At 41.6% G+C, this 23049-nt stretch overlaps 2 protein-coding genes and 1 long non-coding RNA gene across 5 annotated transcripts; 2 read left to right on the forward strand and 1 right to left on the reverse strand.

Annotated features, from left to right (window-relative positions):
• The first annotated feature begins 1046 nt into the window (after window positions 1–1046).
• LOC128769873 (uncharacterized) lies at window positions 1047–2201 on the forward strand. The gene is made up of 3 exons (XR_008416431.1): window positions 1047–1450; window positions 1600–1695; window positions 1765–2201. It is a non-coding gene; the product is annotated as an uncharacterized LOC128769873 (long non-coding RNA).
• A 735-nt stretch (window positions 2202–2936) lies between these two features.
• On the forward strand, window positions 2937–4569 carry LOC128769872 (uncharacterized). Of its 2 annotated transcripts, none has more exons than XM_053883919.1 (7): window positions 2937–2983; window positions 3078–3169; window positions 3248–3362; window positions 3436–3528; window positions 3613–3774; window positions 4070–4249; window positions 4321–4569. In XM_053883919.1, exons 1-7 carry the CDS (start codon window positions 2971–2973, stop codon window positions 4464–4466), a joined length of 801 nt encoding a protein of 266 aa, XP_053739894.1. In that variant the 5' UTR covers window positions 2937–2970; the 3' UTR covers window positions 4467–4569. The 2 variants fall into 2 exon arrangements, with proteins under 2 accessions (XP_053739894.1, XP_053739895.1); XM_053883920.1 differs by having other exon boundaries at window positions 3439–3528.
• Window positions 4570–20439: 15870 nt separating this feature from the next.
• Window positions 20440–22917, reverse strand: LOC128770083 (uncharacterized). Of its 2 annotated transcripts, XM_053884333.1 has the most exons (9): window positions 22849–22917; window positions 22433–22780; window positions 22236–22328; window positions 22051–22142; window positions 21858–21972; window positions 21692–21784; window positions 21446–21607; window positions 20971–21150; window positions 20440–20899 (listed from the first exon to the last, which is right to left on the reverse strand). In XM_053884333.1, exons 3-9 carry the CDS (start codon window positions 22246–22248, stop codon window positions 20754–20756), a joined length of 801 nt encoding a protein of 266 aa, XP_053740308.1. In that variant the 5' UTR covers window positions 22249–22328; window positions 22433–22780; window positions 22849–22917; the 3' UTR covers window positions 20440–20753. The 2 variants fall into 2 exon arrangements, with proteins under 2 accessions (XP_053740308.1, XP_053740310.1); XM_053884335.1 differs by lacking the exons at window positions 22433–22780; window positions 22849–22917 and having other exon boundaries at window positions 22236–22349.
• Window positions 22918–23049: the final 132 nt, after the last annotated feature.

Here is a 23049-nt window from a genome sequence, read left to right on the forward strand (position 1 = left end):
TTTGATTGATTTGTCATGGTTGTGGGGCTAACTATTTGACACGACACTGTCCTAGTGAGGACATTTCGCTGAATACAGGACATAATGTTTACATGGTGGAGTAGTTAGTATAAGTGGTTTACTGTAATGCGGTTAACTGGTTTATTTAATTTCAGAGTCCTGCTTAATGTTAGTAATTTGTTTTGGATGTTTGTTGTTGTTGTTGTTGTTTAAGGTGAGAGACAATGGTCAATTGTCAATTGGGTCAATGAGTCCTCACAAAGTCCTCACAAAACACAATTATGTGTGTGAGTTACAAAACTCTACTGAAAACAATGGTGTCAAAATATTGGCTAAAGGGAGACGTGTCTTGAAATAGTTAAAGAAGCCACTTTGACCAGAGGGGAAATCCTTCTTTCAACATGAGGTCTTGACTTGGACCCTATCTTTCAGCTTCATACAATGATGTCCTGAACACCCCCCTCAGGTACATCAACATGTGAATAGAGCCTTTGTCTTTCATAACTAGCTGATGTTGATGGGCCATTATGATTAACAACAATTGCTCCCTTGGACAGGGACTTATGGCATTCAAGTACACAAACATTACCATATTGCACCCACCCAGTGAATACATCCTACTGGGTGGATCCTCTACTACACTTGGACGGGTGACTATTACAAATGAATACATCAGCAGTAACCATCAAGCAATCCATTGTTAGAAATGTGCATCCAGGAGTACCGGTTCTTGACAGTTGGAATGTTTGATTTGACTAGTACCTGCTCTGACTTTCTTCTTAGCCTCAGTAGTTTAATGTCGAACTGTCAACAGATCTATGGATTTATTTTCAACATACTACTATTTTCCTGCTTTTTATTGTGACGTTTCGAGTCCATTTGTCCATTTAAACAAATCTCCCTACTCTCAACAGTGACTTCTGGGAGCATGCACTCATTGCCATGTGCTCCATCTACAAGTGGACATCAGCACGTGACTGAGACCGTTCAAGATATATATTTTAGCAGCAGTTTATTTACCCTCTTCTTTCCATGTTTGTCTTATTGCTGCTACATTTGGTTACCTTACCCTGTTTTCTAGGATCCCTCATTCAAGAGGTGCAGGACCTTTTGGGACCTGCCATAGACCCAGCACCTTCACACTGGAAAGACAGGAAAGCTTCAACTCTGGAAAAGTGGACTGTGTTAAGGCCGTATATGGTTAATCAGATGTTACAGTCTGAGAAGCCTATAGAGGGAACTTGTCACCACTGCAGATCTAAGACTGCTGTTGTGAAATGTCAGGATTGTTTGCCTAGACCACTTCACTGTGCAGCCTGTGATGTTTCCATCCACAATTCCATGGTTTTCCATAATAGATCATCCATGATAGAGGGATTCTACAGGCCACTGCCACCAACCACTCACATCAGGGAAGAGAAGGGAGGAAAATTCTCCTTCCATGAAAGAGGTCTGTACTGAGATAATATATGCCACCAATATTGTGTGTGTATATATATATATATATATATATATATATATATATATATATATATATATATATATATATATATATACACACAACCTCTTTTAAATTATGTTCGTTTCCTATCTTCCCAGAGTGCATTTTGCCAGTAATGCATCCATGCTATGACTGCTGCTCTGGGCAAACAACCTTTTCTGCAGGAAAGCAAGTAATTCTGATTGGAATGAATGGTCAGTTCCTTGTGTATGAATTATATTTTCTATTTTCTGTTCGAAAATTTTGTTATGTACATATTTTAGGTCGATACAATGTGTCCCTCCCAACTGTCAGCTGCTCCTGTGGGAAAGCTTTGGATGTCGGTATTAGTGAGCTGATTGAAAGTGGCTACTGGCCAGCTACAGTCCATTTTGAGACGCTGTACACAGTGGATTTGTTCGCTACATACGAAGAGCTCAAGATTACTGCACCAGGAATGTAACGACAAGCTTTCGTTGGTATGCTTGAGCAGCGCACAAAACTCTTTGGTCGGGTTAGTACATCATTGGACTAATTGCCTGCAGAATTGAAAGAGTTTATGTGGCGACACCATACAAAAATCATTCCTGGAATGGTCGTACGCAAAATTTGAAGTTGAGAGGCTGTCTGAAGTTGATCAGTTTCGGTGCCCAGCCTGCACACCCTCAATGTTAGCTGTCTCAGTGGATGGGAACCGCAAGCTTTATCACTTTAAGAGCCATTCAGGGTATGTATAAGTTGTTTCTACGGCATGCAATACATGGAACCTTGATAAAGGTCACCCCTGCTTTATGTCTTTTAGACCAAATGGCTTTTTCGAAGGTGTCTTCTTGGCCAACGACACCGAGGTGACCTCCTTCGTCAACCACATCAGGGCATCAACAGGACATGTAAAGTTTATTTAAATTTCACTGCACGCTTTGCTCTGTCTACATCTGTTTTTCTTCATCTTGAACAGAATCCTGGGAAAGGCAGGTGTGGTGGAAGCGAATGGGTGGCTGCACGAGAGTCCTCCAACAAGTCTGCGAGTAAAGTAGATGAGGAACGGGTCGAGGTTGCAGTGTGTCGTCATGGCATTTTGCTGAAGGGACTGAACATGTTCCGTGGGGAGATATTTGCCTATCCTTTATATCTCCAGAAACAGCTTGTTTCACACAATGTTCAGTTTTTTTGCTCTGATGTGGTATGCAAATATTGGCCATATTTGCAGAGGGTTGTTGGCCACTGTCCTGAGTTACAGGTCCTGTTGAACATGCAGCCCTTTCTCTCCATCATGCACGCTAAAGCACATTCATGGATGTGTGAGGTAATGATTGTCAGGGGCTTTAATTTCACATTATTTCCCTCTGTCCTCGTCCAAATGGTAACATGCATATTTCTTTCACTTGGAATGGGGTGGACGGAACCAAGAGGGAGCAGGAACAACAATAGGGGAGGAAGTTGAACAGGTGAACCGTTTCCTTTCTTGAGCAGCCCTATGTTCCAAGTACATGTCAAAAGCTGGTAAGTACATTTTTTTTTTTGTGTGAAAAAAAAGTTACAGCTAAAGTTGTACAAATCAACTAGTAACATAAATGTGTGTCCATTGTGCATTCAGCCCGCACAGACATCCTTACCATCCAGGCCATTGGCTGGAACAAGCGGAAGACAGAAAATCTTGACCGGACTTTGGCCAAACGACACATCAAGGTAAAGACCACACTTGTGTGTTTCATGGTGCATTAGACTAGTTGCAATTGTTTGTTAATCCAACACGGGTTTTCACAGACTGTGCAGAGGATTGCTGAAGCGTCTGAGGAGCTCAAGAAATTGGCTGGAGAGTTGTCTATTCAGGAAGACACTGTTCAGCAATGGGTGTCTGATGTTCAACAGTGGACTGCAGGTGAATACCTCAGTGTTTTATGTACAATTCTGACGTAAAATAAATATTAATTATTTTTTCTATATTCAATCAGAAGGACCATGCAGTCAAAATGAACTTGAAAAAACCATTGAAGGACTGTATCTCAGCATTAAGCAGCGGAAATATCAGCTGTATCGTCAGGCTGGTAAGAACAGAACGAAAGAAAACAAGTTTTTGATAATAATGTGTGACTGAGCACATATTCAGTATTTTCTGTTTAATATTCTAGATGGCAACAAGAGAAGACATCTGCTTAGAAAAAAGATTTCAGTGGAAAAGAGATCCTTAGAAGATGCCATCACAAAATACAATGCTGTTGTGCCAGAAACTGGCAAACTCCCTTCTCCCAACAAGCTCCTGGCTGAGGAAAACTATTCCTGGCCTTGGGAATGTAAGTACATCTAGGATGTGTTCAGTTGTCTTCATATCTATAGGCTATTTTTAATTACATTGTAAAGGCTTTAGATGAAGCAATTACAGGTTTGACCGAGGTTGCTGTGATTGGATCAGACAAGCTCCAGAGACAACTTCCTTTTTACTTTTGAAAACTGAAAGAGACACTCTTCTATATAATTCTGTCCCATGGGAGAAATTGCCTGGTGTCATTAGGAGGAGATCCTCTGAAAGTACACAGACACTGTGGGCAGTAGTTCACCACTATAAAAAATGTATATGATGATTTGCAGGTCATGGTGATATGTTTAAGAAAAAAAAGGTCTTCGACAAGGTAATGCTGCTGAACCACCTGAAGGAAGAGGAGGTCATTGTTGTCCGTGAAGTCAAGCAGCACTGGGAGTACATGAGGAATATGGCTGGAAATATTGAAGAGATTTCCTCCCAGCTTTCAGAAGGGATCACTCAGCAAAGTACAGTTCTATTTGCTACTTGTACTGATATACTAGGTTAGTAGTCTAACTTATTGTAATGTCACTGTCAGGCGGCACAGATGCATTGACTGGGAGAGGACGTGAGGGGCTACTCTTGTCTGCTGAAGAGAAGACTGTCAGCAATTCAAGCTCAGCAGGGTGCAGCTCGCTCAACGTACCAACGTGTTTTTGGATCGCAAGCCTTGTCTCTCGATGATTCGTCCACTGGTGATGAAGAACCCCATGATAGCAGCTCCTCCACCGAAGATGAAGAACACTACGATTGTAGCTCCTCTTCTGAACTTTGACCTCCCTCATTAAAAAATTAGGAAAACTGTTGTAATTACCTGGCCTGCAGTATGAATGTGAAATGTTAAAATAAACTGTCCTGCAATTGACTCTTTTTCTGAGTTATGTACTATTACTATTTTGAAGTAGATGCTGATGCTTTTTATGTAAATTATGAATTATTAATTTGAGATTTGTTGGTAGGGCAGTGAAATACGGCTTTTCATGCAGCCTCAATAAAGTCAATTAACAGGCTATGTTCACTCACTTCACTGACTTTCTTTTGCCACTAAAATTGTCTGTACAATGCTTATGTATGTTATTCAATCATGTGCAAGTACACATAGGAACACACAGACTTGGTAAACCAAAGCAGTACGATGAATGAGACTGCTGTTTTGTTGCAGGAATAATGAGTCAAATGGTATGAGCAGGTGTTGCAATGCATTACCTTACTTATTTCTGAATGTTATTAGGGTTAGAATTAGGGGTTTCCATGGCCCCTGGCCACCTAAATGGGTAAGGTCATCAGTAAATGCTTCTCATCGAAGTTAGCTTAGAACAGGTAGAAATATCATAACCTGGATTACATCCTGAATACTGCTGACAAAGGCACTAAGAGTGCACAAGTCACAGATCCTACTTTTGAGTTAAAGGAAGAGTTCAATAATTTTAACCCGAGAAGACATCTTATTATTTATCATCTGGATGTGCCACCGTATCTTTCTGACTACTTCTGGATAGGAAGGGAAGTCATCTCATTTATCTCTGAGTTCATGTCTGAATGAAAAGGGCCAACAGGCTTCATGTATTTGTTAGGCCTCACTATGTTTGTTGAGCTTGTTGGCGCCCTTTTGATGGGAGGATCTGACAATTGCTGAGATGGGAATTCTCTTCTACTCTCCCCGACTTGGGAAGGCAACTGGGCATGGAGGGAAGGGGCAAAAAAAACAATTAAACAATGAAAGACAAACACAGTAGCAAGTTTGGTGACAAATTGACATGAAACAATGGTCTATCAGTGTTACCACTGTTGGCTGGTTTGGAAACGGTGGCACAGAGGAAAAGACAGGAGGCAGAGCTGGAGGTAGCAGAGATGAAGATGCTGAGCTTCTCTCTGGGAGTGAGCAGGATGGATAGGATCAGAGGGACAGCACATGTGCTCAGGTGTTTAGGAGACCAAGTCAGAGAGGCTAGATGGAGATGGTTTGGACATGTACAGAGGAGAGAGAGAGCCAGTACATTGGTAGGAAGATGTTGAGGTTGGAACTGCCAGGCAGAAGGTGGAGAGAAAGGCCACAGAGGAGATTGATGAAAGTGGTGAAGGAGGAGGTTTGTAGGTTTGAGAGAAGAGGAAACAGAGGACAGGGGGAGATGGAGGAAGATGATCCACCAGTGAAGGGAGAAAACCAAAGAGAAAGAAGAAGAAGACGTAATCGCATATTGTATCTCTCTAATTTGGTTATATTTGTTAAGCTTTAAAACAACAGAAAGCCACACCAAAGAAGATAGCTGGAATATCTCCTTTGCATAGCACATACACAATTGACACACAAATTCCTTTCTCACCTATCTTTGAAATATGGTCCTTGATAACACTGGCACCTTCTCACTAAATGTAATTTTCACAAGTCTGACAATTTATCTATTGATCTTCCAGTCTTGAGGTTTTCAACCAATATAGAAGACAACATTTGCATCTTTCATAGGATGTGCCAAGGGTCAGGGCATTGGCTGTATCAGCCCATCAGACTCATTTGAAGATGATTATTGTATGAATGAATATTAAGACATTCATGTTTCAAGCTTAGTGTCAAATTATACTCATAATATTTAATATATTTGAAAAGACATAATACTTCATTTGCTCATGTGCAAAAAAACGCATGAGAACGAGCTATTGATGACAGAGAACCTATACATCATTATTATACAACATTTATTTGAGTGTGATTCCCTCGTTTAAGGTGTTGACACTATGCATTTTGAAAATGTAAAGGTATGTTACGTTTTAAGGTGATATGTCTTTTTTTTTTTTTTTTTTTTTTATTTTACATTTCGAACAGTAGAAATGAAGGAATTGTGGGTAAAAGCCCATCGTGTGCGCGCGTAGACTGCTGGGAGGAAGAAGTTTCAAGCGACGAACTTGCTCTAAATATTGAAAGGTAAGAAATTATCACGCAAGGGGTCATATATGGCGAAATATATGAAGTGTTTGCCATCATTTTGGGCAACCATCGCTTCCATGTTTGTAACTGTCAAATTCGCGGTTTACAGTGGATGCTGTAACCGCAATACTCCGCGGTAACATAAAGAAGAACAAACGTCGTCATTGCAGTACTCTACAAGTGATTGCTTACATTACATTATGGCTAAACAACTTCATTTTAAATTATTAAATGAATTGATTATGTCACCTGAAAGGGATTAGGTCTAATATATGTACGTGTGTGTGTGGCAAAATGATATGTGGATCATACATGGTACAAATGTTTTGTTTTTTTTCCAGTTCAAGATGCCACACGGATCCACTAATAAGCACTGCAATAACTGCATTGCAGTTATTGCAGTAGCTTGCAAGAGCTGCAAAATTTGCCAAGCAGAGCAACCCAGGCGACAGAGGCTGGCAAAACGACTGAAAAATTTTGAGAAAAAAAAAGAGGAATGGTTGAAAAACCAAAGAAAAAACAACACCGCCTCACGTGTGATGGACGAGGCACAAATGCTGGTATGTTTGACATCAGTAATTGCATTTTTCAAATTTATGGCATAACATATGGCGATTTCATTTTTTTTTTCAGCTGGAGAAACTGCACACTTTGGGCCACAGAGCTGTGGTGTTTCTAGCTCGGCCAGGCAAGAAACCTGGCACTTGGTCCAGTCAGGTGGTCCACTCCAAGTGGCATCTGACTGACCATGCCAGCAAGTGCCTGGACCGGATGAAGGACCTATGTCTGGCGGTTGTTTGAGGTAAGCCTGTTATTGTATTTATATCTTCAGGCACATGTAATAATGGGATTCAGATCAGGCCATCATTCATTATTAGCCCTTTTTTTGACTTCATTAGTCACCAGCAACCTCTTTCCCTCATATAACTGCATATAAATGTTTTTATATATAGTGGAACAATACACCACATTAGCATCTGCTCCAAAGTCTAACCACAGTTCTGTGGTGGAGGATTGTTGGTCCCTGCAAAGCTTTCTGACCATTTTACATTGTTGTCTCACTGTTATTTCCCTGCTCTGACACATCTTTTCCACAGTGCCAGTAGCTGTAGAATGTTCCTCAGTGTAGACAAAAACAGCTGAAAGCAGCAAGATCATTTCTTATAACCTTCTCCAAAGTTGTGCTTTAGAATTATACACAATTTAAATTATTCTGAGAGCTTTTTTGATGTTGCCATCCATATTATAGATCATCACTTGCTCAAATTTAACTTCTAAGTCTGTTGTTGTTTGTGAATTTGCTCTGAAAAGTTCAGGAAAGTAATTTTAAAGTTTATGTGGTGTAAATCAGTCTTTTAAGGCTGAGTATCACTGGAAGATTAGAAAGTTCTGTGTGTGTATATACAAAAATCTCACTCTATTGTCATATTGTCTATGTGTTCCACGAAGGTTGGACAGGTATACAGCCATCAACCTCCTCCACAATCCATCCGTCCACAACCTCTGCCAGCCAGCCGTCAACCTCCTCCACCATCCATCCGTCCACAACCTCTGCCAGCCAGCCATCAACCTCGTCCACCATCCATCCGACCACAACCTCTGCCAACCCACCACCAACCTCCTCCACCATCCATCCGTCCACAACCTCTGCCAGCCAGCCGCCAACCTCCTCCAACATCCATCCGTCCACAACCTCTACCAGCCAACCGTCAACCTCCTCCACCATCCATCCGTCCACAACCTCTGCCAGCCAGCCATCAACCTCCTCCACAATCCATCCGTCCACAACCTCTGCCAGCCAGCCGTCAAACTCCTCCACCATCCATCCGTCCACAACCTCTGCCAGCCAGCCATCGACCTCCTCCACCATCCATCCGTCCACAACCTCTGCCAGCCAGCCATCAACCTCCTCCACCATCCATCCGTCCACAACCTCCGCCAGCCAGCCGTCAACCTCCTCCACCATCCATCCGTCCACAACCTCTGCCAACCCACCACCAACCTCCTCCACCATCCATCCGTCCACAACCTCTGCCAGCCAGCCATCAACCTCCTCCACCATCCATCCGTCCACAACCTCTGCCAGCCAGCCATCAACCTCCTCCACCATCCATCCGTCCACAACCTCTGCCAGCCAGCCGCCAACTTCCTCCACCATCCATCCGTCCACAACCTCTGCCAGCCAGCCGTCAACCTCCTCCACCATCCATCCGTCCACAACCTCTGCCAGCCAGCCATCAACCTCCTCCACCATCCATCCGTCCACAACCTCTGCCAGCCAGCCGCCAACCTCCTCCACCATCCATCCGTCCACAACCTCCGCCAGCCAGCCGTCAACCTCCTCCACCATCCATCCGTCCACAACCTCCAAAAGAGCCTCCACAGGCCCTCTGAGTATGTAGTAGCTACATCTTTGAGATGTGTCTGCAATCCAATTACCAGAATATCTGTTTTGGTTCATAAATTATTTGTTGACATTATAATATTTAGGTGAAAGACCTTTTATAGTTCAGGTTGCGATGACAAAGTCTGACATGTCAGAGATTTGCATGTTATGACATGGTTTATTTGCACCAGATGAGCCATTGATTTTTGATCATTAGTCTAGTGGATGTTATATGTAATAAAACAAATACAAATGTACATGTTCATGTATGTGTTACAAACTGAAGACCACCAAGGATCATTGTTCTTTACCCTGCTGTGATTAAATCTTTTTTTTCTTTCTCTTGCAGTGGAAAGATATTCCAACTTGAGTGGGTACGGATGGAAGAAACAAAAAAATAACAATTTGTTCATAATACTATATACATCTGCAAAAGTGTGATCTCGATGTTGTCATGCAATTCGTACATGCGTACAAGGAGATGAATATAATGAATAAATAATTTGACCCTGAAGTAGAATAAAATTGTCATAACAGAACTGAAATCCTTTATTTCAATTTCCTCTGACCCATTAAAATATTAAAAAAGAGATGTACATGCCGGATGTGACGCCATCATCCCGCGCCAGGCAGGACATCCCGCTATGTTTTCGTTCTGGTCGACCTCTGATGATGACGTCAAAGTCCGACGTGTTTGTACAATTTAATTATTCATCCAAAGCTTAAATTCACGTCTCCGAAGAAACGTTGGCGTCCACAACACGTGTACATATTTAAACAGAATGAAAAATAGAAACTATGGCTTGGGAGGAGCTGACGTCAGTGACGGAGAACGAAGCGTGAGTCAGCAAAACGAATAAATCACGGAACTTCCTTTCTTGCCAAAAGACTTTATATGCAGTTGACACGATTTTAAATATCCGATAATACTATTATGCGTAAAAATGTATTCAATACAAATGATAAATAAATAACGTATTCGGTCCGTGAAGCCACTCCCTTCCCCAGTTGGATAATAAATATTATATCATTTCATGACATAATATTTAAAAATTAAAGAGTACATTGCATGTGATTACAACTCAACAAAAGCTTTTAATTATTTTAAAATCCCGCAATTAGCTGTGGAATTGCTGGCCAGCTGTACAATAATACATTGAATTGAGACCTACGAGAGAATCTGGGTCAAAACGAAAAAAACGAAGCGTCATATGCATGAAACGAGCGGAAAAAATGAAAGTAAGTCGTACATTTGTCGCTAGAAATGTGATCAAAACGCAACAAAAGCTTTTAATTGTTTTAAAATCTCAGAATTTAAAGCAAAACTAGAACGGATGTCCACCATGCTTTGTGTTCTATCAGTCACGTGACCAGAGGCACGCCATTCACAAAGCCATTGAGAAATGACTCGTACGAGACGAACGATTTTTGAGGCAAAGTCGTCAAATTGTAACGGTATGCCAAGTGGACAAACGTAGTTATTGCACGTTTTTTAGTGCGAGCAGATAACCACCCCAATATAGAATATATTTGTCGCTAGGAATGCGATCAAAAGTCAACAAAAGCTTTTGTTTTAAAATCTCACAATTTAGAGCGAAATAGAACGGTTGTCCACCATGTTTTGTGGTCAGACAGGAGAGCAGTCTGTCAGTCACGTGACCGGAGGCACGCCATTCATAAAGCCATTGACAAATGAAACGTAAGAGTGAAACAATTTTTGAGGCAAATTCGTAAAATCATTACGGTATGCCAAGTGGACAAACGTCGTTATTGCACGTTTTTCAGTGCGAGCAGATAACCACCATAATAATTCATTTTAATGGGGAATCACAAAACAATCTCAGTCCAAACGAAAGAAACTAAGCATCATTTACATAAAACGAGCACATAATATTACAAGATAGAATATATTTGTTGCTAGAAATGCGATCAAAAGCCAATAAAGTTATTTAAAAACTCCGCAATTTGGAGCGTATTTATGGCCAGCAGGGTAAACGTTACAATACTACGATTTAACAGGGAATCACAAAACTATCTCGGTCCAAACGAAAGAAAATAAGCGTTATTTACATAAAAGGAGCACATAATATTATAATGTAGGATGTATTTGTGTCTAGAAATGCGATCAAAAGCCAATTAAGTCATTTAAAACCCCGCATTTTGGAGCGTATTTATGGCCAGCAGGGCAAACGTCACAATACTACGATTTCAGTGAGCACCACTAAAGAACCTGGGTCAAAACGATAAAACGAAGGGCCATAAACATACATCGAGCGGAAAATATGAAAATAAAGTGTACATTTGTAGCAAGAAATGTGATCAAAACTCAACAAAAGCATTTAATTGTTTTAAAATCTCGCAATTTAGAGCAAAAATAGAACGGATGTCCGCCATGTTTTATGTTCAGACGGGAGAGAACGCTGTCAGTCACGTGACCAGAGGAACGCCTTTCACTATGCCATTGAGAAATTAAATGTACCTGGGATACGTTTTTTAAGGCAAATTCGTCAAAACATTACGTTTTCATGAAGTAGACAAACGTTGTTATTGCACGTTTTTTTGTGAGACTTTATCTGCGCGCACTGAAAAACGTGCAATAACTACGTTTGTCCACTTGGCATACCGTAATATTTGACGACTTTGCCTCAAAAATCCTTTCTCTCGTACGCGTCATTTCTCAATGGCTTTGTGAATGGCCTCTGGTCACGTGACTGATAGAACACAAAGCATGGCGGACACCCGTTCTAGTTTTGCTTTAAATTCTGAGATTTTAAAACAATTAAAAGCTTTTGTTGCGTTTTGATCACATTTCTAGCGACAAATGTACGCCTTACTTTCATTTTTTCCGCTCGTTTCATGCATTTGACGCTTCGTTTTTTCGTTTTGACCCAGATTCTCTCGTAGGTCTCAATTCAATGTATTAATGTACAGCTGGCCAGTAATTCCACAGCTAATTGCGGGATTTTAAAATAATTAAAAGCTGTTGTAAGCAGAGTTGTAATCACATGCAATGTACTCTTTAATTTTTAAATATTATGTCATGAAATGATATAATATTTATTATCCGACTGGGGAAGGGAGTGGCGTCACGGACCGAATACGTTATTTATTTATCATTTGTATCGAGTTCATTTCTACGCATAATAGTATTATCGGATATTTAAAATCGTGTCAACTGCATATAAAGTCTTTTGGCAAGAAAGGAAGTTCCGTGATTTATTCGTTTTGCTGAATCACGCTTCGTTCTCCATCACTGACGTCAGCTGAAACGCAGGCGGACCATTCCAAACCTCCCAAGCCGTAGTTTCTATTTTTCATTCTGTTTAAATATGTACACGTGTTGTGGACGCCGACGTTTCTTCGGAGACGTGAATTTAAGCTTTGGATGAATAATTAAATTGTACAAACACGTCGGACTTTGACGTCATCATCAGTGGTCGACCAGCACGAAAACATAGCGGGATGTCCTGCCTGCCGCGGGATGATGGCGTCACATCCAGCATGTACATCTCTTTTTTAATATTTTAATGGGTCAGAGGAAATTGAAATAAAGGATTTCAGTTCTGTTATGACAATTTTATTCTACTTCAAGGTCAAATTATTTATTCATTATATTCATCTCCATGAATTGCAACAACAACATCAAGATCACACTTTTGCAGATGTATTTATTATTATTTACAAATTGTTTTTTTTTTTGGTTTCTTCCATCCGTACCCGCTCAAGTTGGAATATCTTTCCACTGCAAGAAAAAGAAAAAAAAAGATTTAATCACAGCAGGGTAAAGAACAATGATCCTTGGTGGTCTTCAGTTTGTAACACATACATGAACATGTACATTTGTATATCTTTCGTCTATAGGAATGTTTGACTGAGGCATTGCCATTGGAACACAAACTTGATCTCAGACCTTTGCAGTATCAGGCCCAGAATGTTAACACTAAAACAGCATGTAAAGGGAGAATGCAGACATGTTTTGAAACAGGAGTTAAAGAAGCCACTTTGACCAGAGGGGAAATCCTTCTTTCAACATGAGGTCTTGATTTGGACCCTATCTTTCAGCTTCATACAATGATGTCCTGAACACCCCCCTCAGGTACATCAACATGTGAATAGAGCCTTTGTCTTTCATAACTAGCTGATGTGGTCATAAGCCTGAATTGTAGCACCCACTGTCATCTCTTTAACTCATACATTAACATAATGGCCCATCAATACCTTTCTCCCTTGGACAGGGACTTCAAGTACACACACATTACCATATTGCACCCACCCAGTGAATGCATCCTATTGGGTTGATCCTCTACTACACTTGGATGGGTGACTATTACAAATGAATACATCTGCAGTAACCATCCAGCACTATTCACTGTTCGAAAGGTGCATGCACCCCAGACTATCTCAACTTCTCGACAGAAGTTGGAATGTTCTATGTTGGAATGTGACTCATACCTTCTCTGGCTGCCTGAGTCAAACCTCAAATTTCATCACAAAGAAGAGCGAAAATGTCCATACCACATGGAGCAGGGCTCCCACTCGATTAGTTCCATTATTTTCCCCTGAAACAAAAAAATGCCATTGAAATTAACAACACATCCACAGTTAATGTGTATATTTACATTACATATCTACATCAAGTAATGACAAAACAGAACCTTTTGTTTTTTTGTTTTTACTACCCGTTTCACTGGGTAATACCCGTCATCGCCAACCATATGGCTGCATTCTGAAAGAGCAAAAAGTGTACGTTTAAATTGTTTAAGCGTTGAGTGAAAAAACATCAAGGCATATACAGTGCACTGACAAATTCATCATTCAAAATAGATACTATATATGGTTTCTTCTTGCTTTTCCAGATTATACATAGGTTCTGCACAAGTGAGCAAGGTGTGGTGTTTGGGGTGAAAAATTACCATCAGATGTGCCCACTACGTCTTCAGGCAAAAATACATACTGCAATGAACATTCACTAAAATATTAAGAAAGTACAAATAAAATCATTTACAGCTGCATGTGATATTTCTGTATGTAATAGTTTTAAGGCACTGAACAATCTTGCATTGTATTGCCTTTATGAGATCTTTATGATCTTTGTGATCTTTATGAGATCACAATCTCCTGTGATTGTGCTTGGAGACTTCAACAAGGCAAATCTGAGTGAGGAGCTTCCCAGGTACAGGCAGGTTGTAAAATGTCCCACCAGAGAGCAGAGCGTGCTGGATCACTGTTACTCATCGCTCCGCAACTCTTATACCGCCCTCCCTCGAGCTGCACTGGGACTCTCTGACCACTTGATGGTTCATCTTGTTCCTACATACAAGCAGAAGCTGAAGCTGGCAAAGCCTGTTGTGAGGAGCATGAAGATCTGGACAAGTGAAGCTAAAGAGGAGCTGCAGTCTTGCATGGAGACCACAGACTGGGAGGTGTTCAGGGCTGCGACCAATAATCTGGATGAGTATACAGACACTGTGACTTCATGGATCAGCTACTGTGAAGAGTGCATAGTTCCAACACGCACCAAGGTGAGTTATGCAAATGACAAACCTTGGTTCACAACTAAACTCAGCCAGATTAGACGGGAGAAGGAGGCAGCTCGCAAGAGTGGGGACAGGAGCTGCTACAAAGAGATGAAGTATCGGTTTCAGAGGGAGCTGAAGAAAGCTAAGGCCGCATACTCTGACAAACTCACGCAGCAGTTCTCAGCCAATGACTCGGCTGCGGTGTGGAGAGGGCTCAAGGTGGTCACTAACTACAAGCCACGTGCCCCCCACAGTCTGGACAACCTCGCTCTTGCACAGGACCTGAACAACTTCTATTGTCGCTTTGAGCAGCCATTTTGCACCAACACCTCTGTGGTCTCTCCAGCCCCATGCTACACTTTACAACAAAGGACTATGCTGTCTCTTAGTGACACAACTAAGACCAATGATGTCACTGAGACAGCAAAGATCACAGTCACTTTTGATGAGCCACCCCCTCACCTCCCCCCTCTTCCTCTTGACATCATGGAGCAAGACGTGCGCACTCAGTTCAGGAGGCTGAACCTTCGGAAGGCGGCAGGTCCGGACAGAGTTTCCCCTGCCATCCTGAATCATTGTGCTGCTGAGCTGGCTCCAGTGTTCACTGACATCTTCAATGCTTCCTTGGTGTCCTGTCATGTACCTGCCTGCTTTAAGTCCTCCACTATCATCCCTGTTCCCAAGAAGGCCAGGATCACAGGACTGAATGACTACAGACCGGTGGCACTGACGTCTGTGGTCATGAAGTCCTTTGAGCGCCTGGTTCTCTCTCATCTGAAGTCCATCACTGCTTCTCACCTGGACTCATTGCAGTTTGCCTACAGAGCCAACAGATCTGTGGACGATGCAGTGAACCAGGCCCTTCATTTTGTTCTGGAGCATCTGGACTGCCCAGGAACCTATGCCAGGATCCTGTTTGTGGACTTCAGCTCTGCCTTTAATACAATTCTTCCAGCTCTGCTTGAAGACAAGCTTCGCCAGCTGGATGTGCCTGACTCCCTCTGCAGATGGATTACAGACTTCCTGACCAGTCGAAGTCAGCGTGTGCGGCTGGGGACGACTGTCTCTGACACTCGGACCCTCAACATTGGGTCTCCTCAGGGCTGTGTTCTCTCTCCATGGCTCTTCTCCCTGTACACTAACTGCTGCACCTCCAGTCACCAGTCCGTGAAGCTGATCAAGTTTGCGGACGACACCACCATCATCGGGCTCATCTCAGATGGAGATGAGTTGGCTTACAGGAGGGAGGTGGAGCGGCTGGTGTCCTGGTGCAGCCACAACAACCTGGAGCTCAACGCTCAGAAGACAGTGGAGATGGTCATAGACTTCAGGAGAGTAACAGCTCCTCTGTCCCCTCTCATGTTGGCTGGTTTACCTATTCCTATTGTGGACTCCTTCTGCTTCCTGGGAACCACCATCACTGAGGACCTCAAATGGGAGCCAACCATCAGGTCCCTCATCAGGAAGGCCCAGCAGAGAATGTTCTTTCTGAGGCAGCTACGAAAACTACGACTGCCGACGAAGTTGCTGGTGGAGTTCTACACGGCCATCATCCAGTCCATCCTCACCTCCTCTATCGCCGTCTTGTACAACAGTGCCACCTCCAGGGACAAGAGCAGACTGCAGCGCATCGTACGTTCTGCTGAGAAGGTGATCGGTTGCAGCCTGCCACCTCTTCATGACCTGTATGTATCCAAGACCCAGAGACGTGCAGGTCGGATCAGAGCCGACCTTTCTCACCCTGGACATAGTCTGTTTGTTCCTCTTCACTCTGGCAGGAGGCTACGGTCCATCCAGACCAGAACCTCCCGTCACAGGAACAGCTTCTTTCCCTCGGCCGTCAGACTGTTAAATTCATGAACAGCCTTGTTGTAATGTTATTCTATTTATTTTATTTTATTTGTTCTTTGTTGCACTTTATTCCAAGGCACTTACCTAGTCAGTGGGCTCCCCACTGACCATGGCAATAAATTAGATTTTGATTCCGATTCTGATGTTTAGAGGCAGTCACTAGACTTATGTCAGCAACAGTGGACTGTGTGCATTGGCTTTAAGAATGGCAACACTTTGATGTAGGGATATTAAAATAATTTTTAGTTTGTGTGGTCATAATTCTAATTTCTTTGTTTTGTGTCTAATTTCATATTTGTATTTCAAGTCTTATGGTTTTATAACATCACTTTTTACATCTTTGCCAGGCAATGTATGATGTATAATATGGAAGAACCTTTCGATCCATCTTCTGTCTTCCTTCTGGTGCTTTTTCTTGGAGGTAAGCCTGTTGAGGATAAATATAACTGTTTGTACAGAATAATTCCTACAATCCAATAGACTAACGATCAAAAACCAATGACGCATCTCATGCAAATAAACCATGTCATAACATGCTAATCTCTGACATGTCAGACTTTGTCATAGCAACCTGAACTATAAAAAATCTTTCACCTAAATATTATAATGTCTACAAATAATTTATGAACCAAAACAGATATTCTGGTAATTGGATTGCAGACATGTCTCAAAGATCTAATTACTACATACTCAGAGGGCCTGTGGAGGCTCTTTTGGAGGAGGTTGACGGCTGGCTAGCAGAGGTTGTGGACGTACACAGAAATTTCTAATCTTCCAGAGATACTCAGCCTTAAAAGACTGATTTACACCACATAAACGTTAAAATTATTTTCCGGAGTTCAACATCAAAAAAGCTCTCAGATAAATTAAAATTGTGTATAATTCTAAAGCACAACTTTGGAGAAGGTTATAAGAAATGATCTTGCTGCTTTCAGCTGTTTTTGTCTACCCTGAGGAACATTCTACAGCTACTGGCACTGTGGAAAAGATGTGGCTGAGCAGGGAAATAACAGTGAGACAACAATGTAAAATGGTCAGAAAGCTTTGCAGGGACCAACAATCCTCCCACCACAGAACTGTGGTTAGACTGTGGAGCAGATGCTAATGTGGTGTATTGTTCCACTATATATAAAAACATTTATATGCAGTTATATGAGGGAAAGAGGTTGCTGGTGACTAATGAAGTCAAAAAAAGGGCTAATAATGAATGATGGCCTGATCTGAATCCGGCCCATTATTACATGTGCCTGAAGATACAAATACATTAACAAGCTTACCTCTAATAACCGCCAGACATAGGTCCTTCATCCGGTCCAGGCACTTGCTGGCATGGTCAGTCAGATGCCACTTGGAGTGGACCACCTGACTGGACCAAGTGCCAGGTTTCTTGCCTGGCCGAGCTAGAAACACCACAGCTCTGTGGCCCAAAGTGTGCAGTTTCTCCAGCTGAAAAAAAAAATGAAATCGCCATATGTTATGCCATAAATTTGAAAAATGCAATTACTGATGTCAAACATACCAGCATTTGTGCCTCGTCCATCACACGTGAGGCGGTGTTGTTTTTTCTTTGGTTTTTCAACCATTCCTCTTTTTTTTTCTCAAAATTTTTCAGTCGTTTTGCCAGCCTCTGTCGCCTGGGTTGCTCTGCTTGGCAAATTTTGCAGCTCTTGCAAGTGCTTATTAGTGGATCCGTGTGGCATCTTGAACTGGAAAAAAAACAAAACATTTGTACCATGTATGATCCACATATCATTTTGCCACACACACACGTACATATATTAGACCTAATCCCTTTCAGGTGACATAATCAATTCATTTAATAATTTAAAATGAAGTTGTTTAGCCATAATGTAATGTAAGCAATCACTTGTAGAGTACTGCAATGACGACGTTTGTTCTTCTTTATGTTACCGCGGAGTATTGCAGTTACAGCATCCACTGTAAACCGCGAATTTGACAGTTACAAACATGGAAGCGATGGTTGCCCAAAATGATGGCAAACACTTCATATATTTCGCCATATATGACCCCTTGCGTGATAATTTCTTACCTTTCAATATTTAGAGCAAGTTCGTCGCTTGAAACTTCTTCCTCCCAGCAGTCTACGCACGCACACGATGGGCTTTTACCCACAATTCCTTCATTTCTACTGTTCGAAATGTAAAATAAAAAAAAAAAAAAAAAAAGACATATCACCTTAAAACGTAACATACCTTTACATTTTCAAAATGCATAGTGTCAACACCTTAAACGAGGGAATCACACTCAAATAAATGTTGTATAATAATGATGTATAGGTTCTCTGTCATCAATAGCTCGTTCTCATGCGTTTTTTTGCACATGAGCAAATGAAGTATTATGTCTTTTCAAATATATTAAATATTATGAGTATAATTTGACACTAAGCTTGAAACATGAATGTCTTAATATTCATTCATACAATAATCATCTTCAAATGAGTCTGATGGGCTGATACAGCCAATGCCCTGACCCTTGGCACATCCTATGAAAGATGCAAATGTTGTCTTCTATATTGGTTGAAAACCTCAAGACTGGAAGATCAATAGATAAATTGTCAGACTTGTGAAAATTACATTTAGTGAGAAGGTGCCAGTGTTATCAAGGACCATATTTCAAAGATAGGTGAGAAAGGAATTTGTGTGTCAATTGTGTATGTGCTATGCAAAGGAGATATTCCAGCTATCTTCTTTGGTGTGGCTTTCTGTTGTTTTAAAGCTTAACAAATATAACCAAATTAGAGAGATACAATATGCGATTACGTCTTCTTCTTCTTTCTCTTTGGTTTTCTCCCTTCACTGGTGGATCATCTTCCTCCATCTCCCCCTGTCCTCTGCTTCCTCTTCTCTCAAACCTACAAACCTCCTCCTTCACCACTTTCATCAATCTCCTCTGTGGCCTTTCTCTCCACCTTCTGCCTGGCAGTTCCAACCTCAACATCTTCCTACCAATGTACTGGCTCTCTCTCTCTCCTCTGTACATGTCCAAACCATCTCCATCTAGCCTCTCTGACTTGGTCTCCTAAACACCTGAGCACATGTGCTGTCCCTCTGATCCTATCCATCCTGCTCACTCCCAGAGAGAAGCTCAGCATCTTCATCTCTGCTACCTCCAGCTCTGCCTCCTGTCTTTTCCTCTGTGCCACCGTTTCCAAACCAGCCAACATTGGTAACACTGATAGACCATTGTTTCATGTCAATTTGTCACCAAACTTGCTACTGTGTTTGTCTTTCATTGTTTAATTGTTTTTTTTGCCCCTTCCCTCCATGCCCAGTTGCCTTCCCAAGTCGGGGAGAGTAGAAGAGAATTCCCATCTCAGCAATTGTCAGATCCTCCCATCAAAAGGGCGCCAACAAGCTCAACAAACATAGTGAGGCCTAACAAATACATGAAGCCTGTTGGCCCTTTTCATTCAGACATGAACTCAGAGATAAATGAGATGACTTCCCTTCCTATCCAGAAGTAGTCAGAAAGATACGGTGGCACATCCAGATGATAAATAATAAGATGTCTTCTCGGGTTAAAATTATTGAACTCTTCCTTTAACTCAAAAGTAGGATCTGTGACTTGTGCACTCTTAGTGCCTTTGTCAGCAGTATTCAGGATGTAATCCAGGTTATGATATTTCTACCTGTTCTAAGCTAACTTCGATGAGAAGCATTTACTGATGACCTTACCCATTTAGGTGGCCAGGGGCCATGGAAACCCCTAATTCTAACCCCAATAACATTCAGAAATAAGTAAGGTAATGCATTGCAACACCTGCTCATACCATTTGACTCATTATTCCTGCAACAAAACAGCAGTCTCATTCATCGTACTGCTTTGGTTTACCAAGTCTGTGTGTTCCTATGTGTACTTGCACATGATTGAATAACATACATAAGCATTGTACAGACAATTTTAGTGGCAAAAGAAAGTCAGTGAAGTGAGTGAACATAGCCTGTTAATTGACTTTATTGAGGCTGCATGAAAAGCCGTATTTCACTGCCCTACCAACAAATCTCAAATTAATAATTCATAATTTACATAAAAAGCATCAGCATCTACTTCAAAATAGTAATAGTACATAACTCAGAAAAAGAGTCAATTGCAGGACAGTTTATTTTAACATTTCACATTCATACTGCAGGCCAGGTAATCAACAATAACAACAGTTTTCCTAATTTTTTAATGAGGGAGGTCAAAGTTCAGAAGAGGAGCTACAATCGTAGTGTTCTTCATCTTCGGTGGAGGAGCTGCTATCATGGGGTTCTTCATCACCAGTGGACGAATCATCGAGAGACAAGGCTTGCGATCCAAAAACACGTTGGTACGTTGAGCGAGCTGCACCCTGCTGAGCTTGAATTGCTGACAGTCTTCTCTTCAGCAGACAAGAGTAGCCCCTCACGTCCTCTCCCAGTCAATGCATCTGTGCCGCCTGACAGTGACATTACAATAAGTTAGACTACTAACCTAGTATATCAGTACAAGTAGCAAATAGAACTGTACTTTGCTGAGTGATCCCTTCTGAAAGCTGGGAGGAAATCTCTTCAATATTTCCAGCCATATTCCTCATGTACTCCCAGTGCTGCTTGACTTCACGGACAACAATGACCTCCTCTTCCTTCAGGTGGTTCAGCAGCATTACCTTGTCGAAGACCTTTTTTTTCTTAAACATATCACCATGACCTGCAAATCATCATATACATTTTTTATAGTGGTGAACTACTGCCCACAGTGTCTGTGTACTTTCAGAGGATCTCCTCCTAATGACACCAGGCAATTTCTCCCATGGGACAGAATTATATAGAAGAGTGTCTCTTTCAGTTTTCAAAAGTAAAAAGGAAGTTGTCTCTGGAGCTTGTCTGATCCAATCACAGCAACCTCGGTCAAACCTGTAATTGCTTCATCTAAAGCCTTTACAATGTAATTAAAAATAGCCTATAGATATGAAGACAACTGAACACATCCTAGATGTACTTACATTCCCAAGGCCAGGAATAGTTTTCCTCAGCCAGGAGCTTGTTGGGAGAAGGGAGTTTGCCAGTTTCTGGCACAACAGCATTGTATTTTGTGATGGCATCTTCTAAGGATCTCTTTTCCACTGAAATCTTTTTTCTAAGCAGATGTCTTCTCTTGTTGCCATCTAGAATATTAAACAGAAAATACTGAATATGTGCTCAGTCACACATTATTATCAAAAACTTGTTTTCTTTCGTTCTGTTCTTACCAGCCTGACGATACAGCTGATATTTCCGCTGCTTAATGCTGAGATACAGTCCTTCAATGGTTTTTTCAAGTTCATTTTGACTGCATGGTCCTTCTGATTGAATATAGAAAAAATAATTAATATTTATTTTACGTCAGAATTGTACATAAAACACTGAGGTATTCACCTGCAGTCCACTGTTGAACATCAGACACCCATTGCTGAACAGTGTCTTCCTGAATAGACAACTCTCCAGCCAATTTCTTGAGCTCCTCAGACGCTTCAGCAATCCTCTGCACAGTCTGTGAAAACCCGTGTTGGATTAACAAACAATTGCAACTAGTCTAATGCACCATGAAACACACAAGTGTGGTCTTTACCTTGATGTGTCGTTTGGCCAAAGTCCGGTCAAGATTTTCTGTCTTCCGCTTGTTCCAGCCAATGGCCTGGATGGTAAGGATGTCTGTGCGGGCTGAATGCACAATGGACACACATTTATGTTACTAGTTGATTTGTACAACTTTAGCTGTAACTTTTTTTTCACACAAAAAAAAAATGTACTTACCAGCTTTTGACATGTACTTGGAACATAGGGCTGCTCAAGAAAGGAAACTGTTCACCTGTTCAACTTCCTCCCCTATTGTTGTTCCTGCTCCCTCTTGGTTCCGTCCACCCCATTCCAAGTGAAAGAAATATGCATGTTACCATTTGGACGAGGACGGAGGGAAATAATGTGAAATTAAAGCCCCTGACAATCATTACCTCACACATCCATGAATGTGCTTTAGCGTGCATGATGGAGAGAAAGGGCTGCATGTTCAACAGGACCTGTAACTCAGGACAGTGGCCAACAACCCTCTGCAAATATGGCCAATATTTGCATACCACATCAGAGCAAAAAAACTGAACATTGTGTGAAACAAGCTGTTTCTGGAGATATAAAGGATAGGCAAATATCTCCCCACGGAACATGTTCAGTCCCTTCAGCAAAATGCCATGACGACACACTGCAACCTCGACCCGTTCCTCATCTACTTTACTCGCAGACTTGTTGGAGGACTCTCGTGCAGCCACCCATTCGCTTCCACCACACCTGCCTTTCCCAGGATTCTGTTCAAGATGAAGAAAAACAGATGTAGACAGAGCAAAGCGTGCAGTGAAATTTAAATAAACTTTACATGTCCTGTTGATGCCCTGATGTGGTTGACGAAGGAGGTCACCTCGGTGTCGTTGGCCAAGAAGACACCTTCGAAAAAGCTATTTGGTCTAAAAGACATAAAGCAGGGGTGACCTTTATCAAGGTTCCATGTATTGCATGCCGTAGAAACAACTTATACATACCCTGAATGGCTCTTAAAGCGATAAAGCTTGCGGTTCCC

The sequence above is a fragment of the Synchiropus splendidus genome, chromosome 13 (assembly GCF_027744825.2).
Source record: "Synchiropus splendidus isolate RoL2022-P1 chromosome 13, RoL_Sspl_1.0, whole genome shotgun sequence".
NCBI classification, from domain to species: Eukaryota; Metazoa; Chordata; class Actinopteri; order Syngnathiformes; family Callionymidae; genus Synchiropus; species Synchiropus splendidus.

Coding starts and splice junctions, on each gene's coding strand:
- LOC128770083 (XM_053884333.1), bottom strand. Junction 21,785..21,857: donor TGTTCAACAGTGGACTGCAG/GTGAATACCTCA, acceptor ATATTCAATCAG/AAGGACCATGCAGTCAAAAT. Junction 20,900..20,970: donor AGAAGGGATCACTCAGCAAA/GTACAGTTCTAT, acceptor TGTCACTGTCAG/GCGGCACAGATGCATTGACT.
- LOC128769872 (XM_053883919.1), top strand. Junction 3,170..3,247: donor TGGCCAAACGACACATCAAG/GTAAAGACCACA, acceptor GGGTTTTCACAG/ACTGTGCAGAGGATTGCTGA. Junction 3,775..4,069: donor CTATTCCTGGCCTTGGGAAT/GTAAGTACATCT, acceptor GATGATTTGCAG/GTCATGGTGATATGTTTAAG.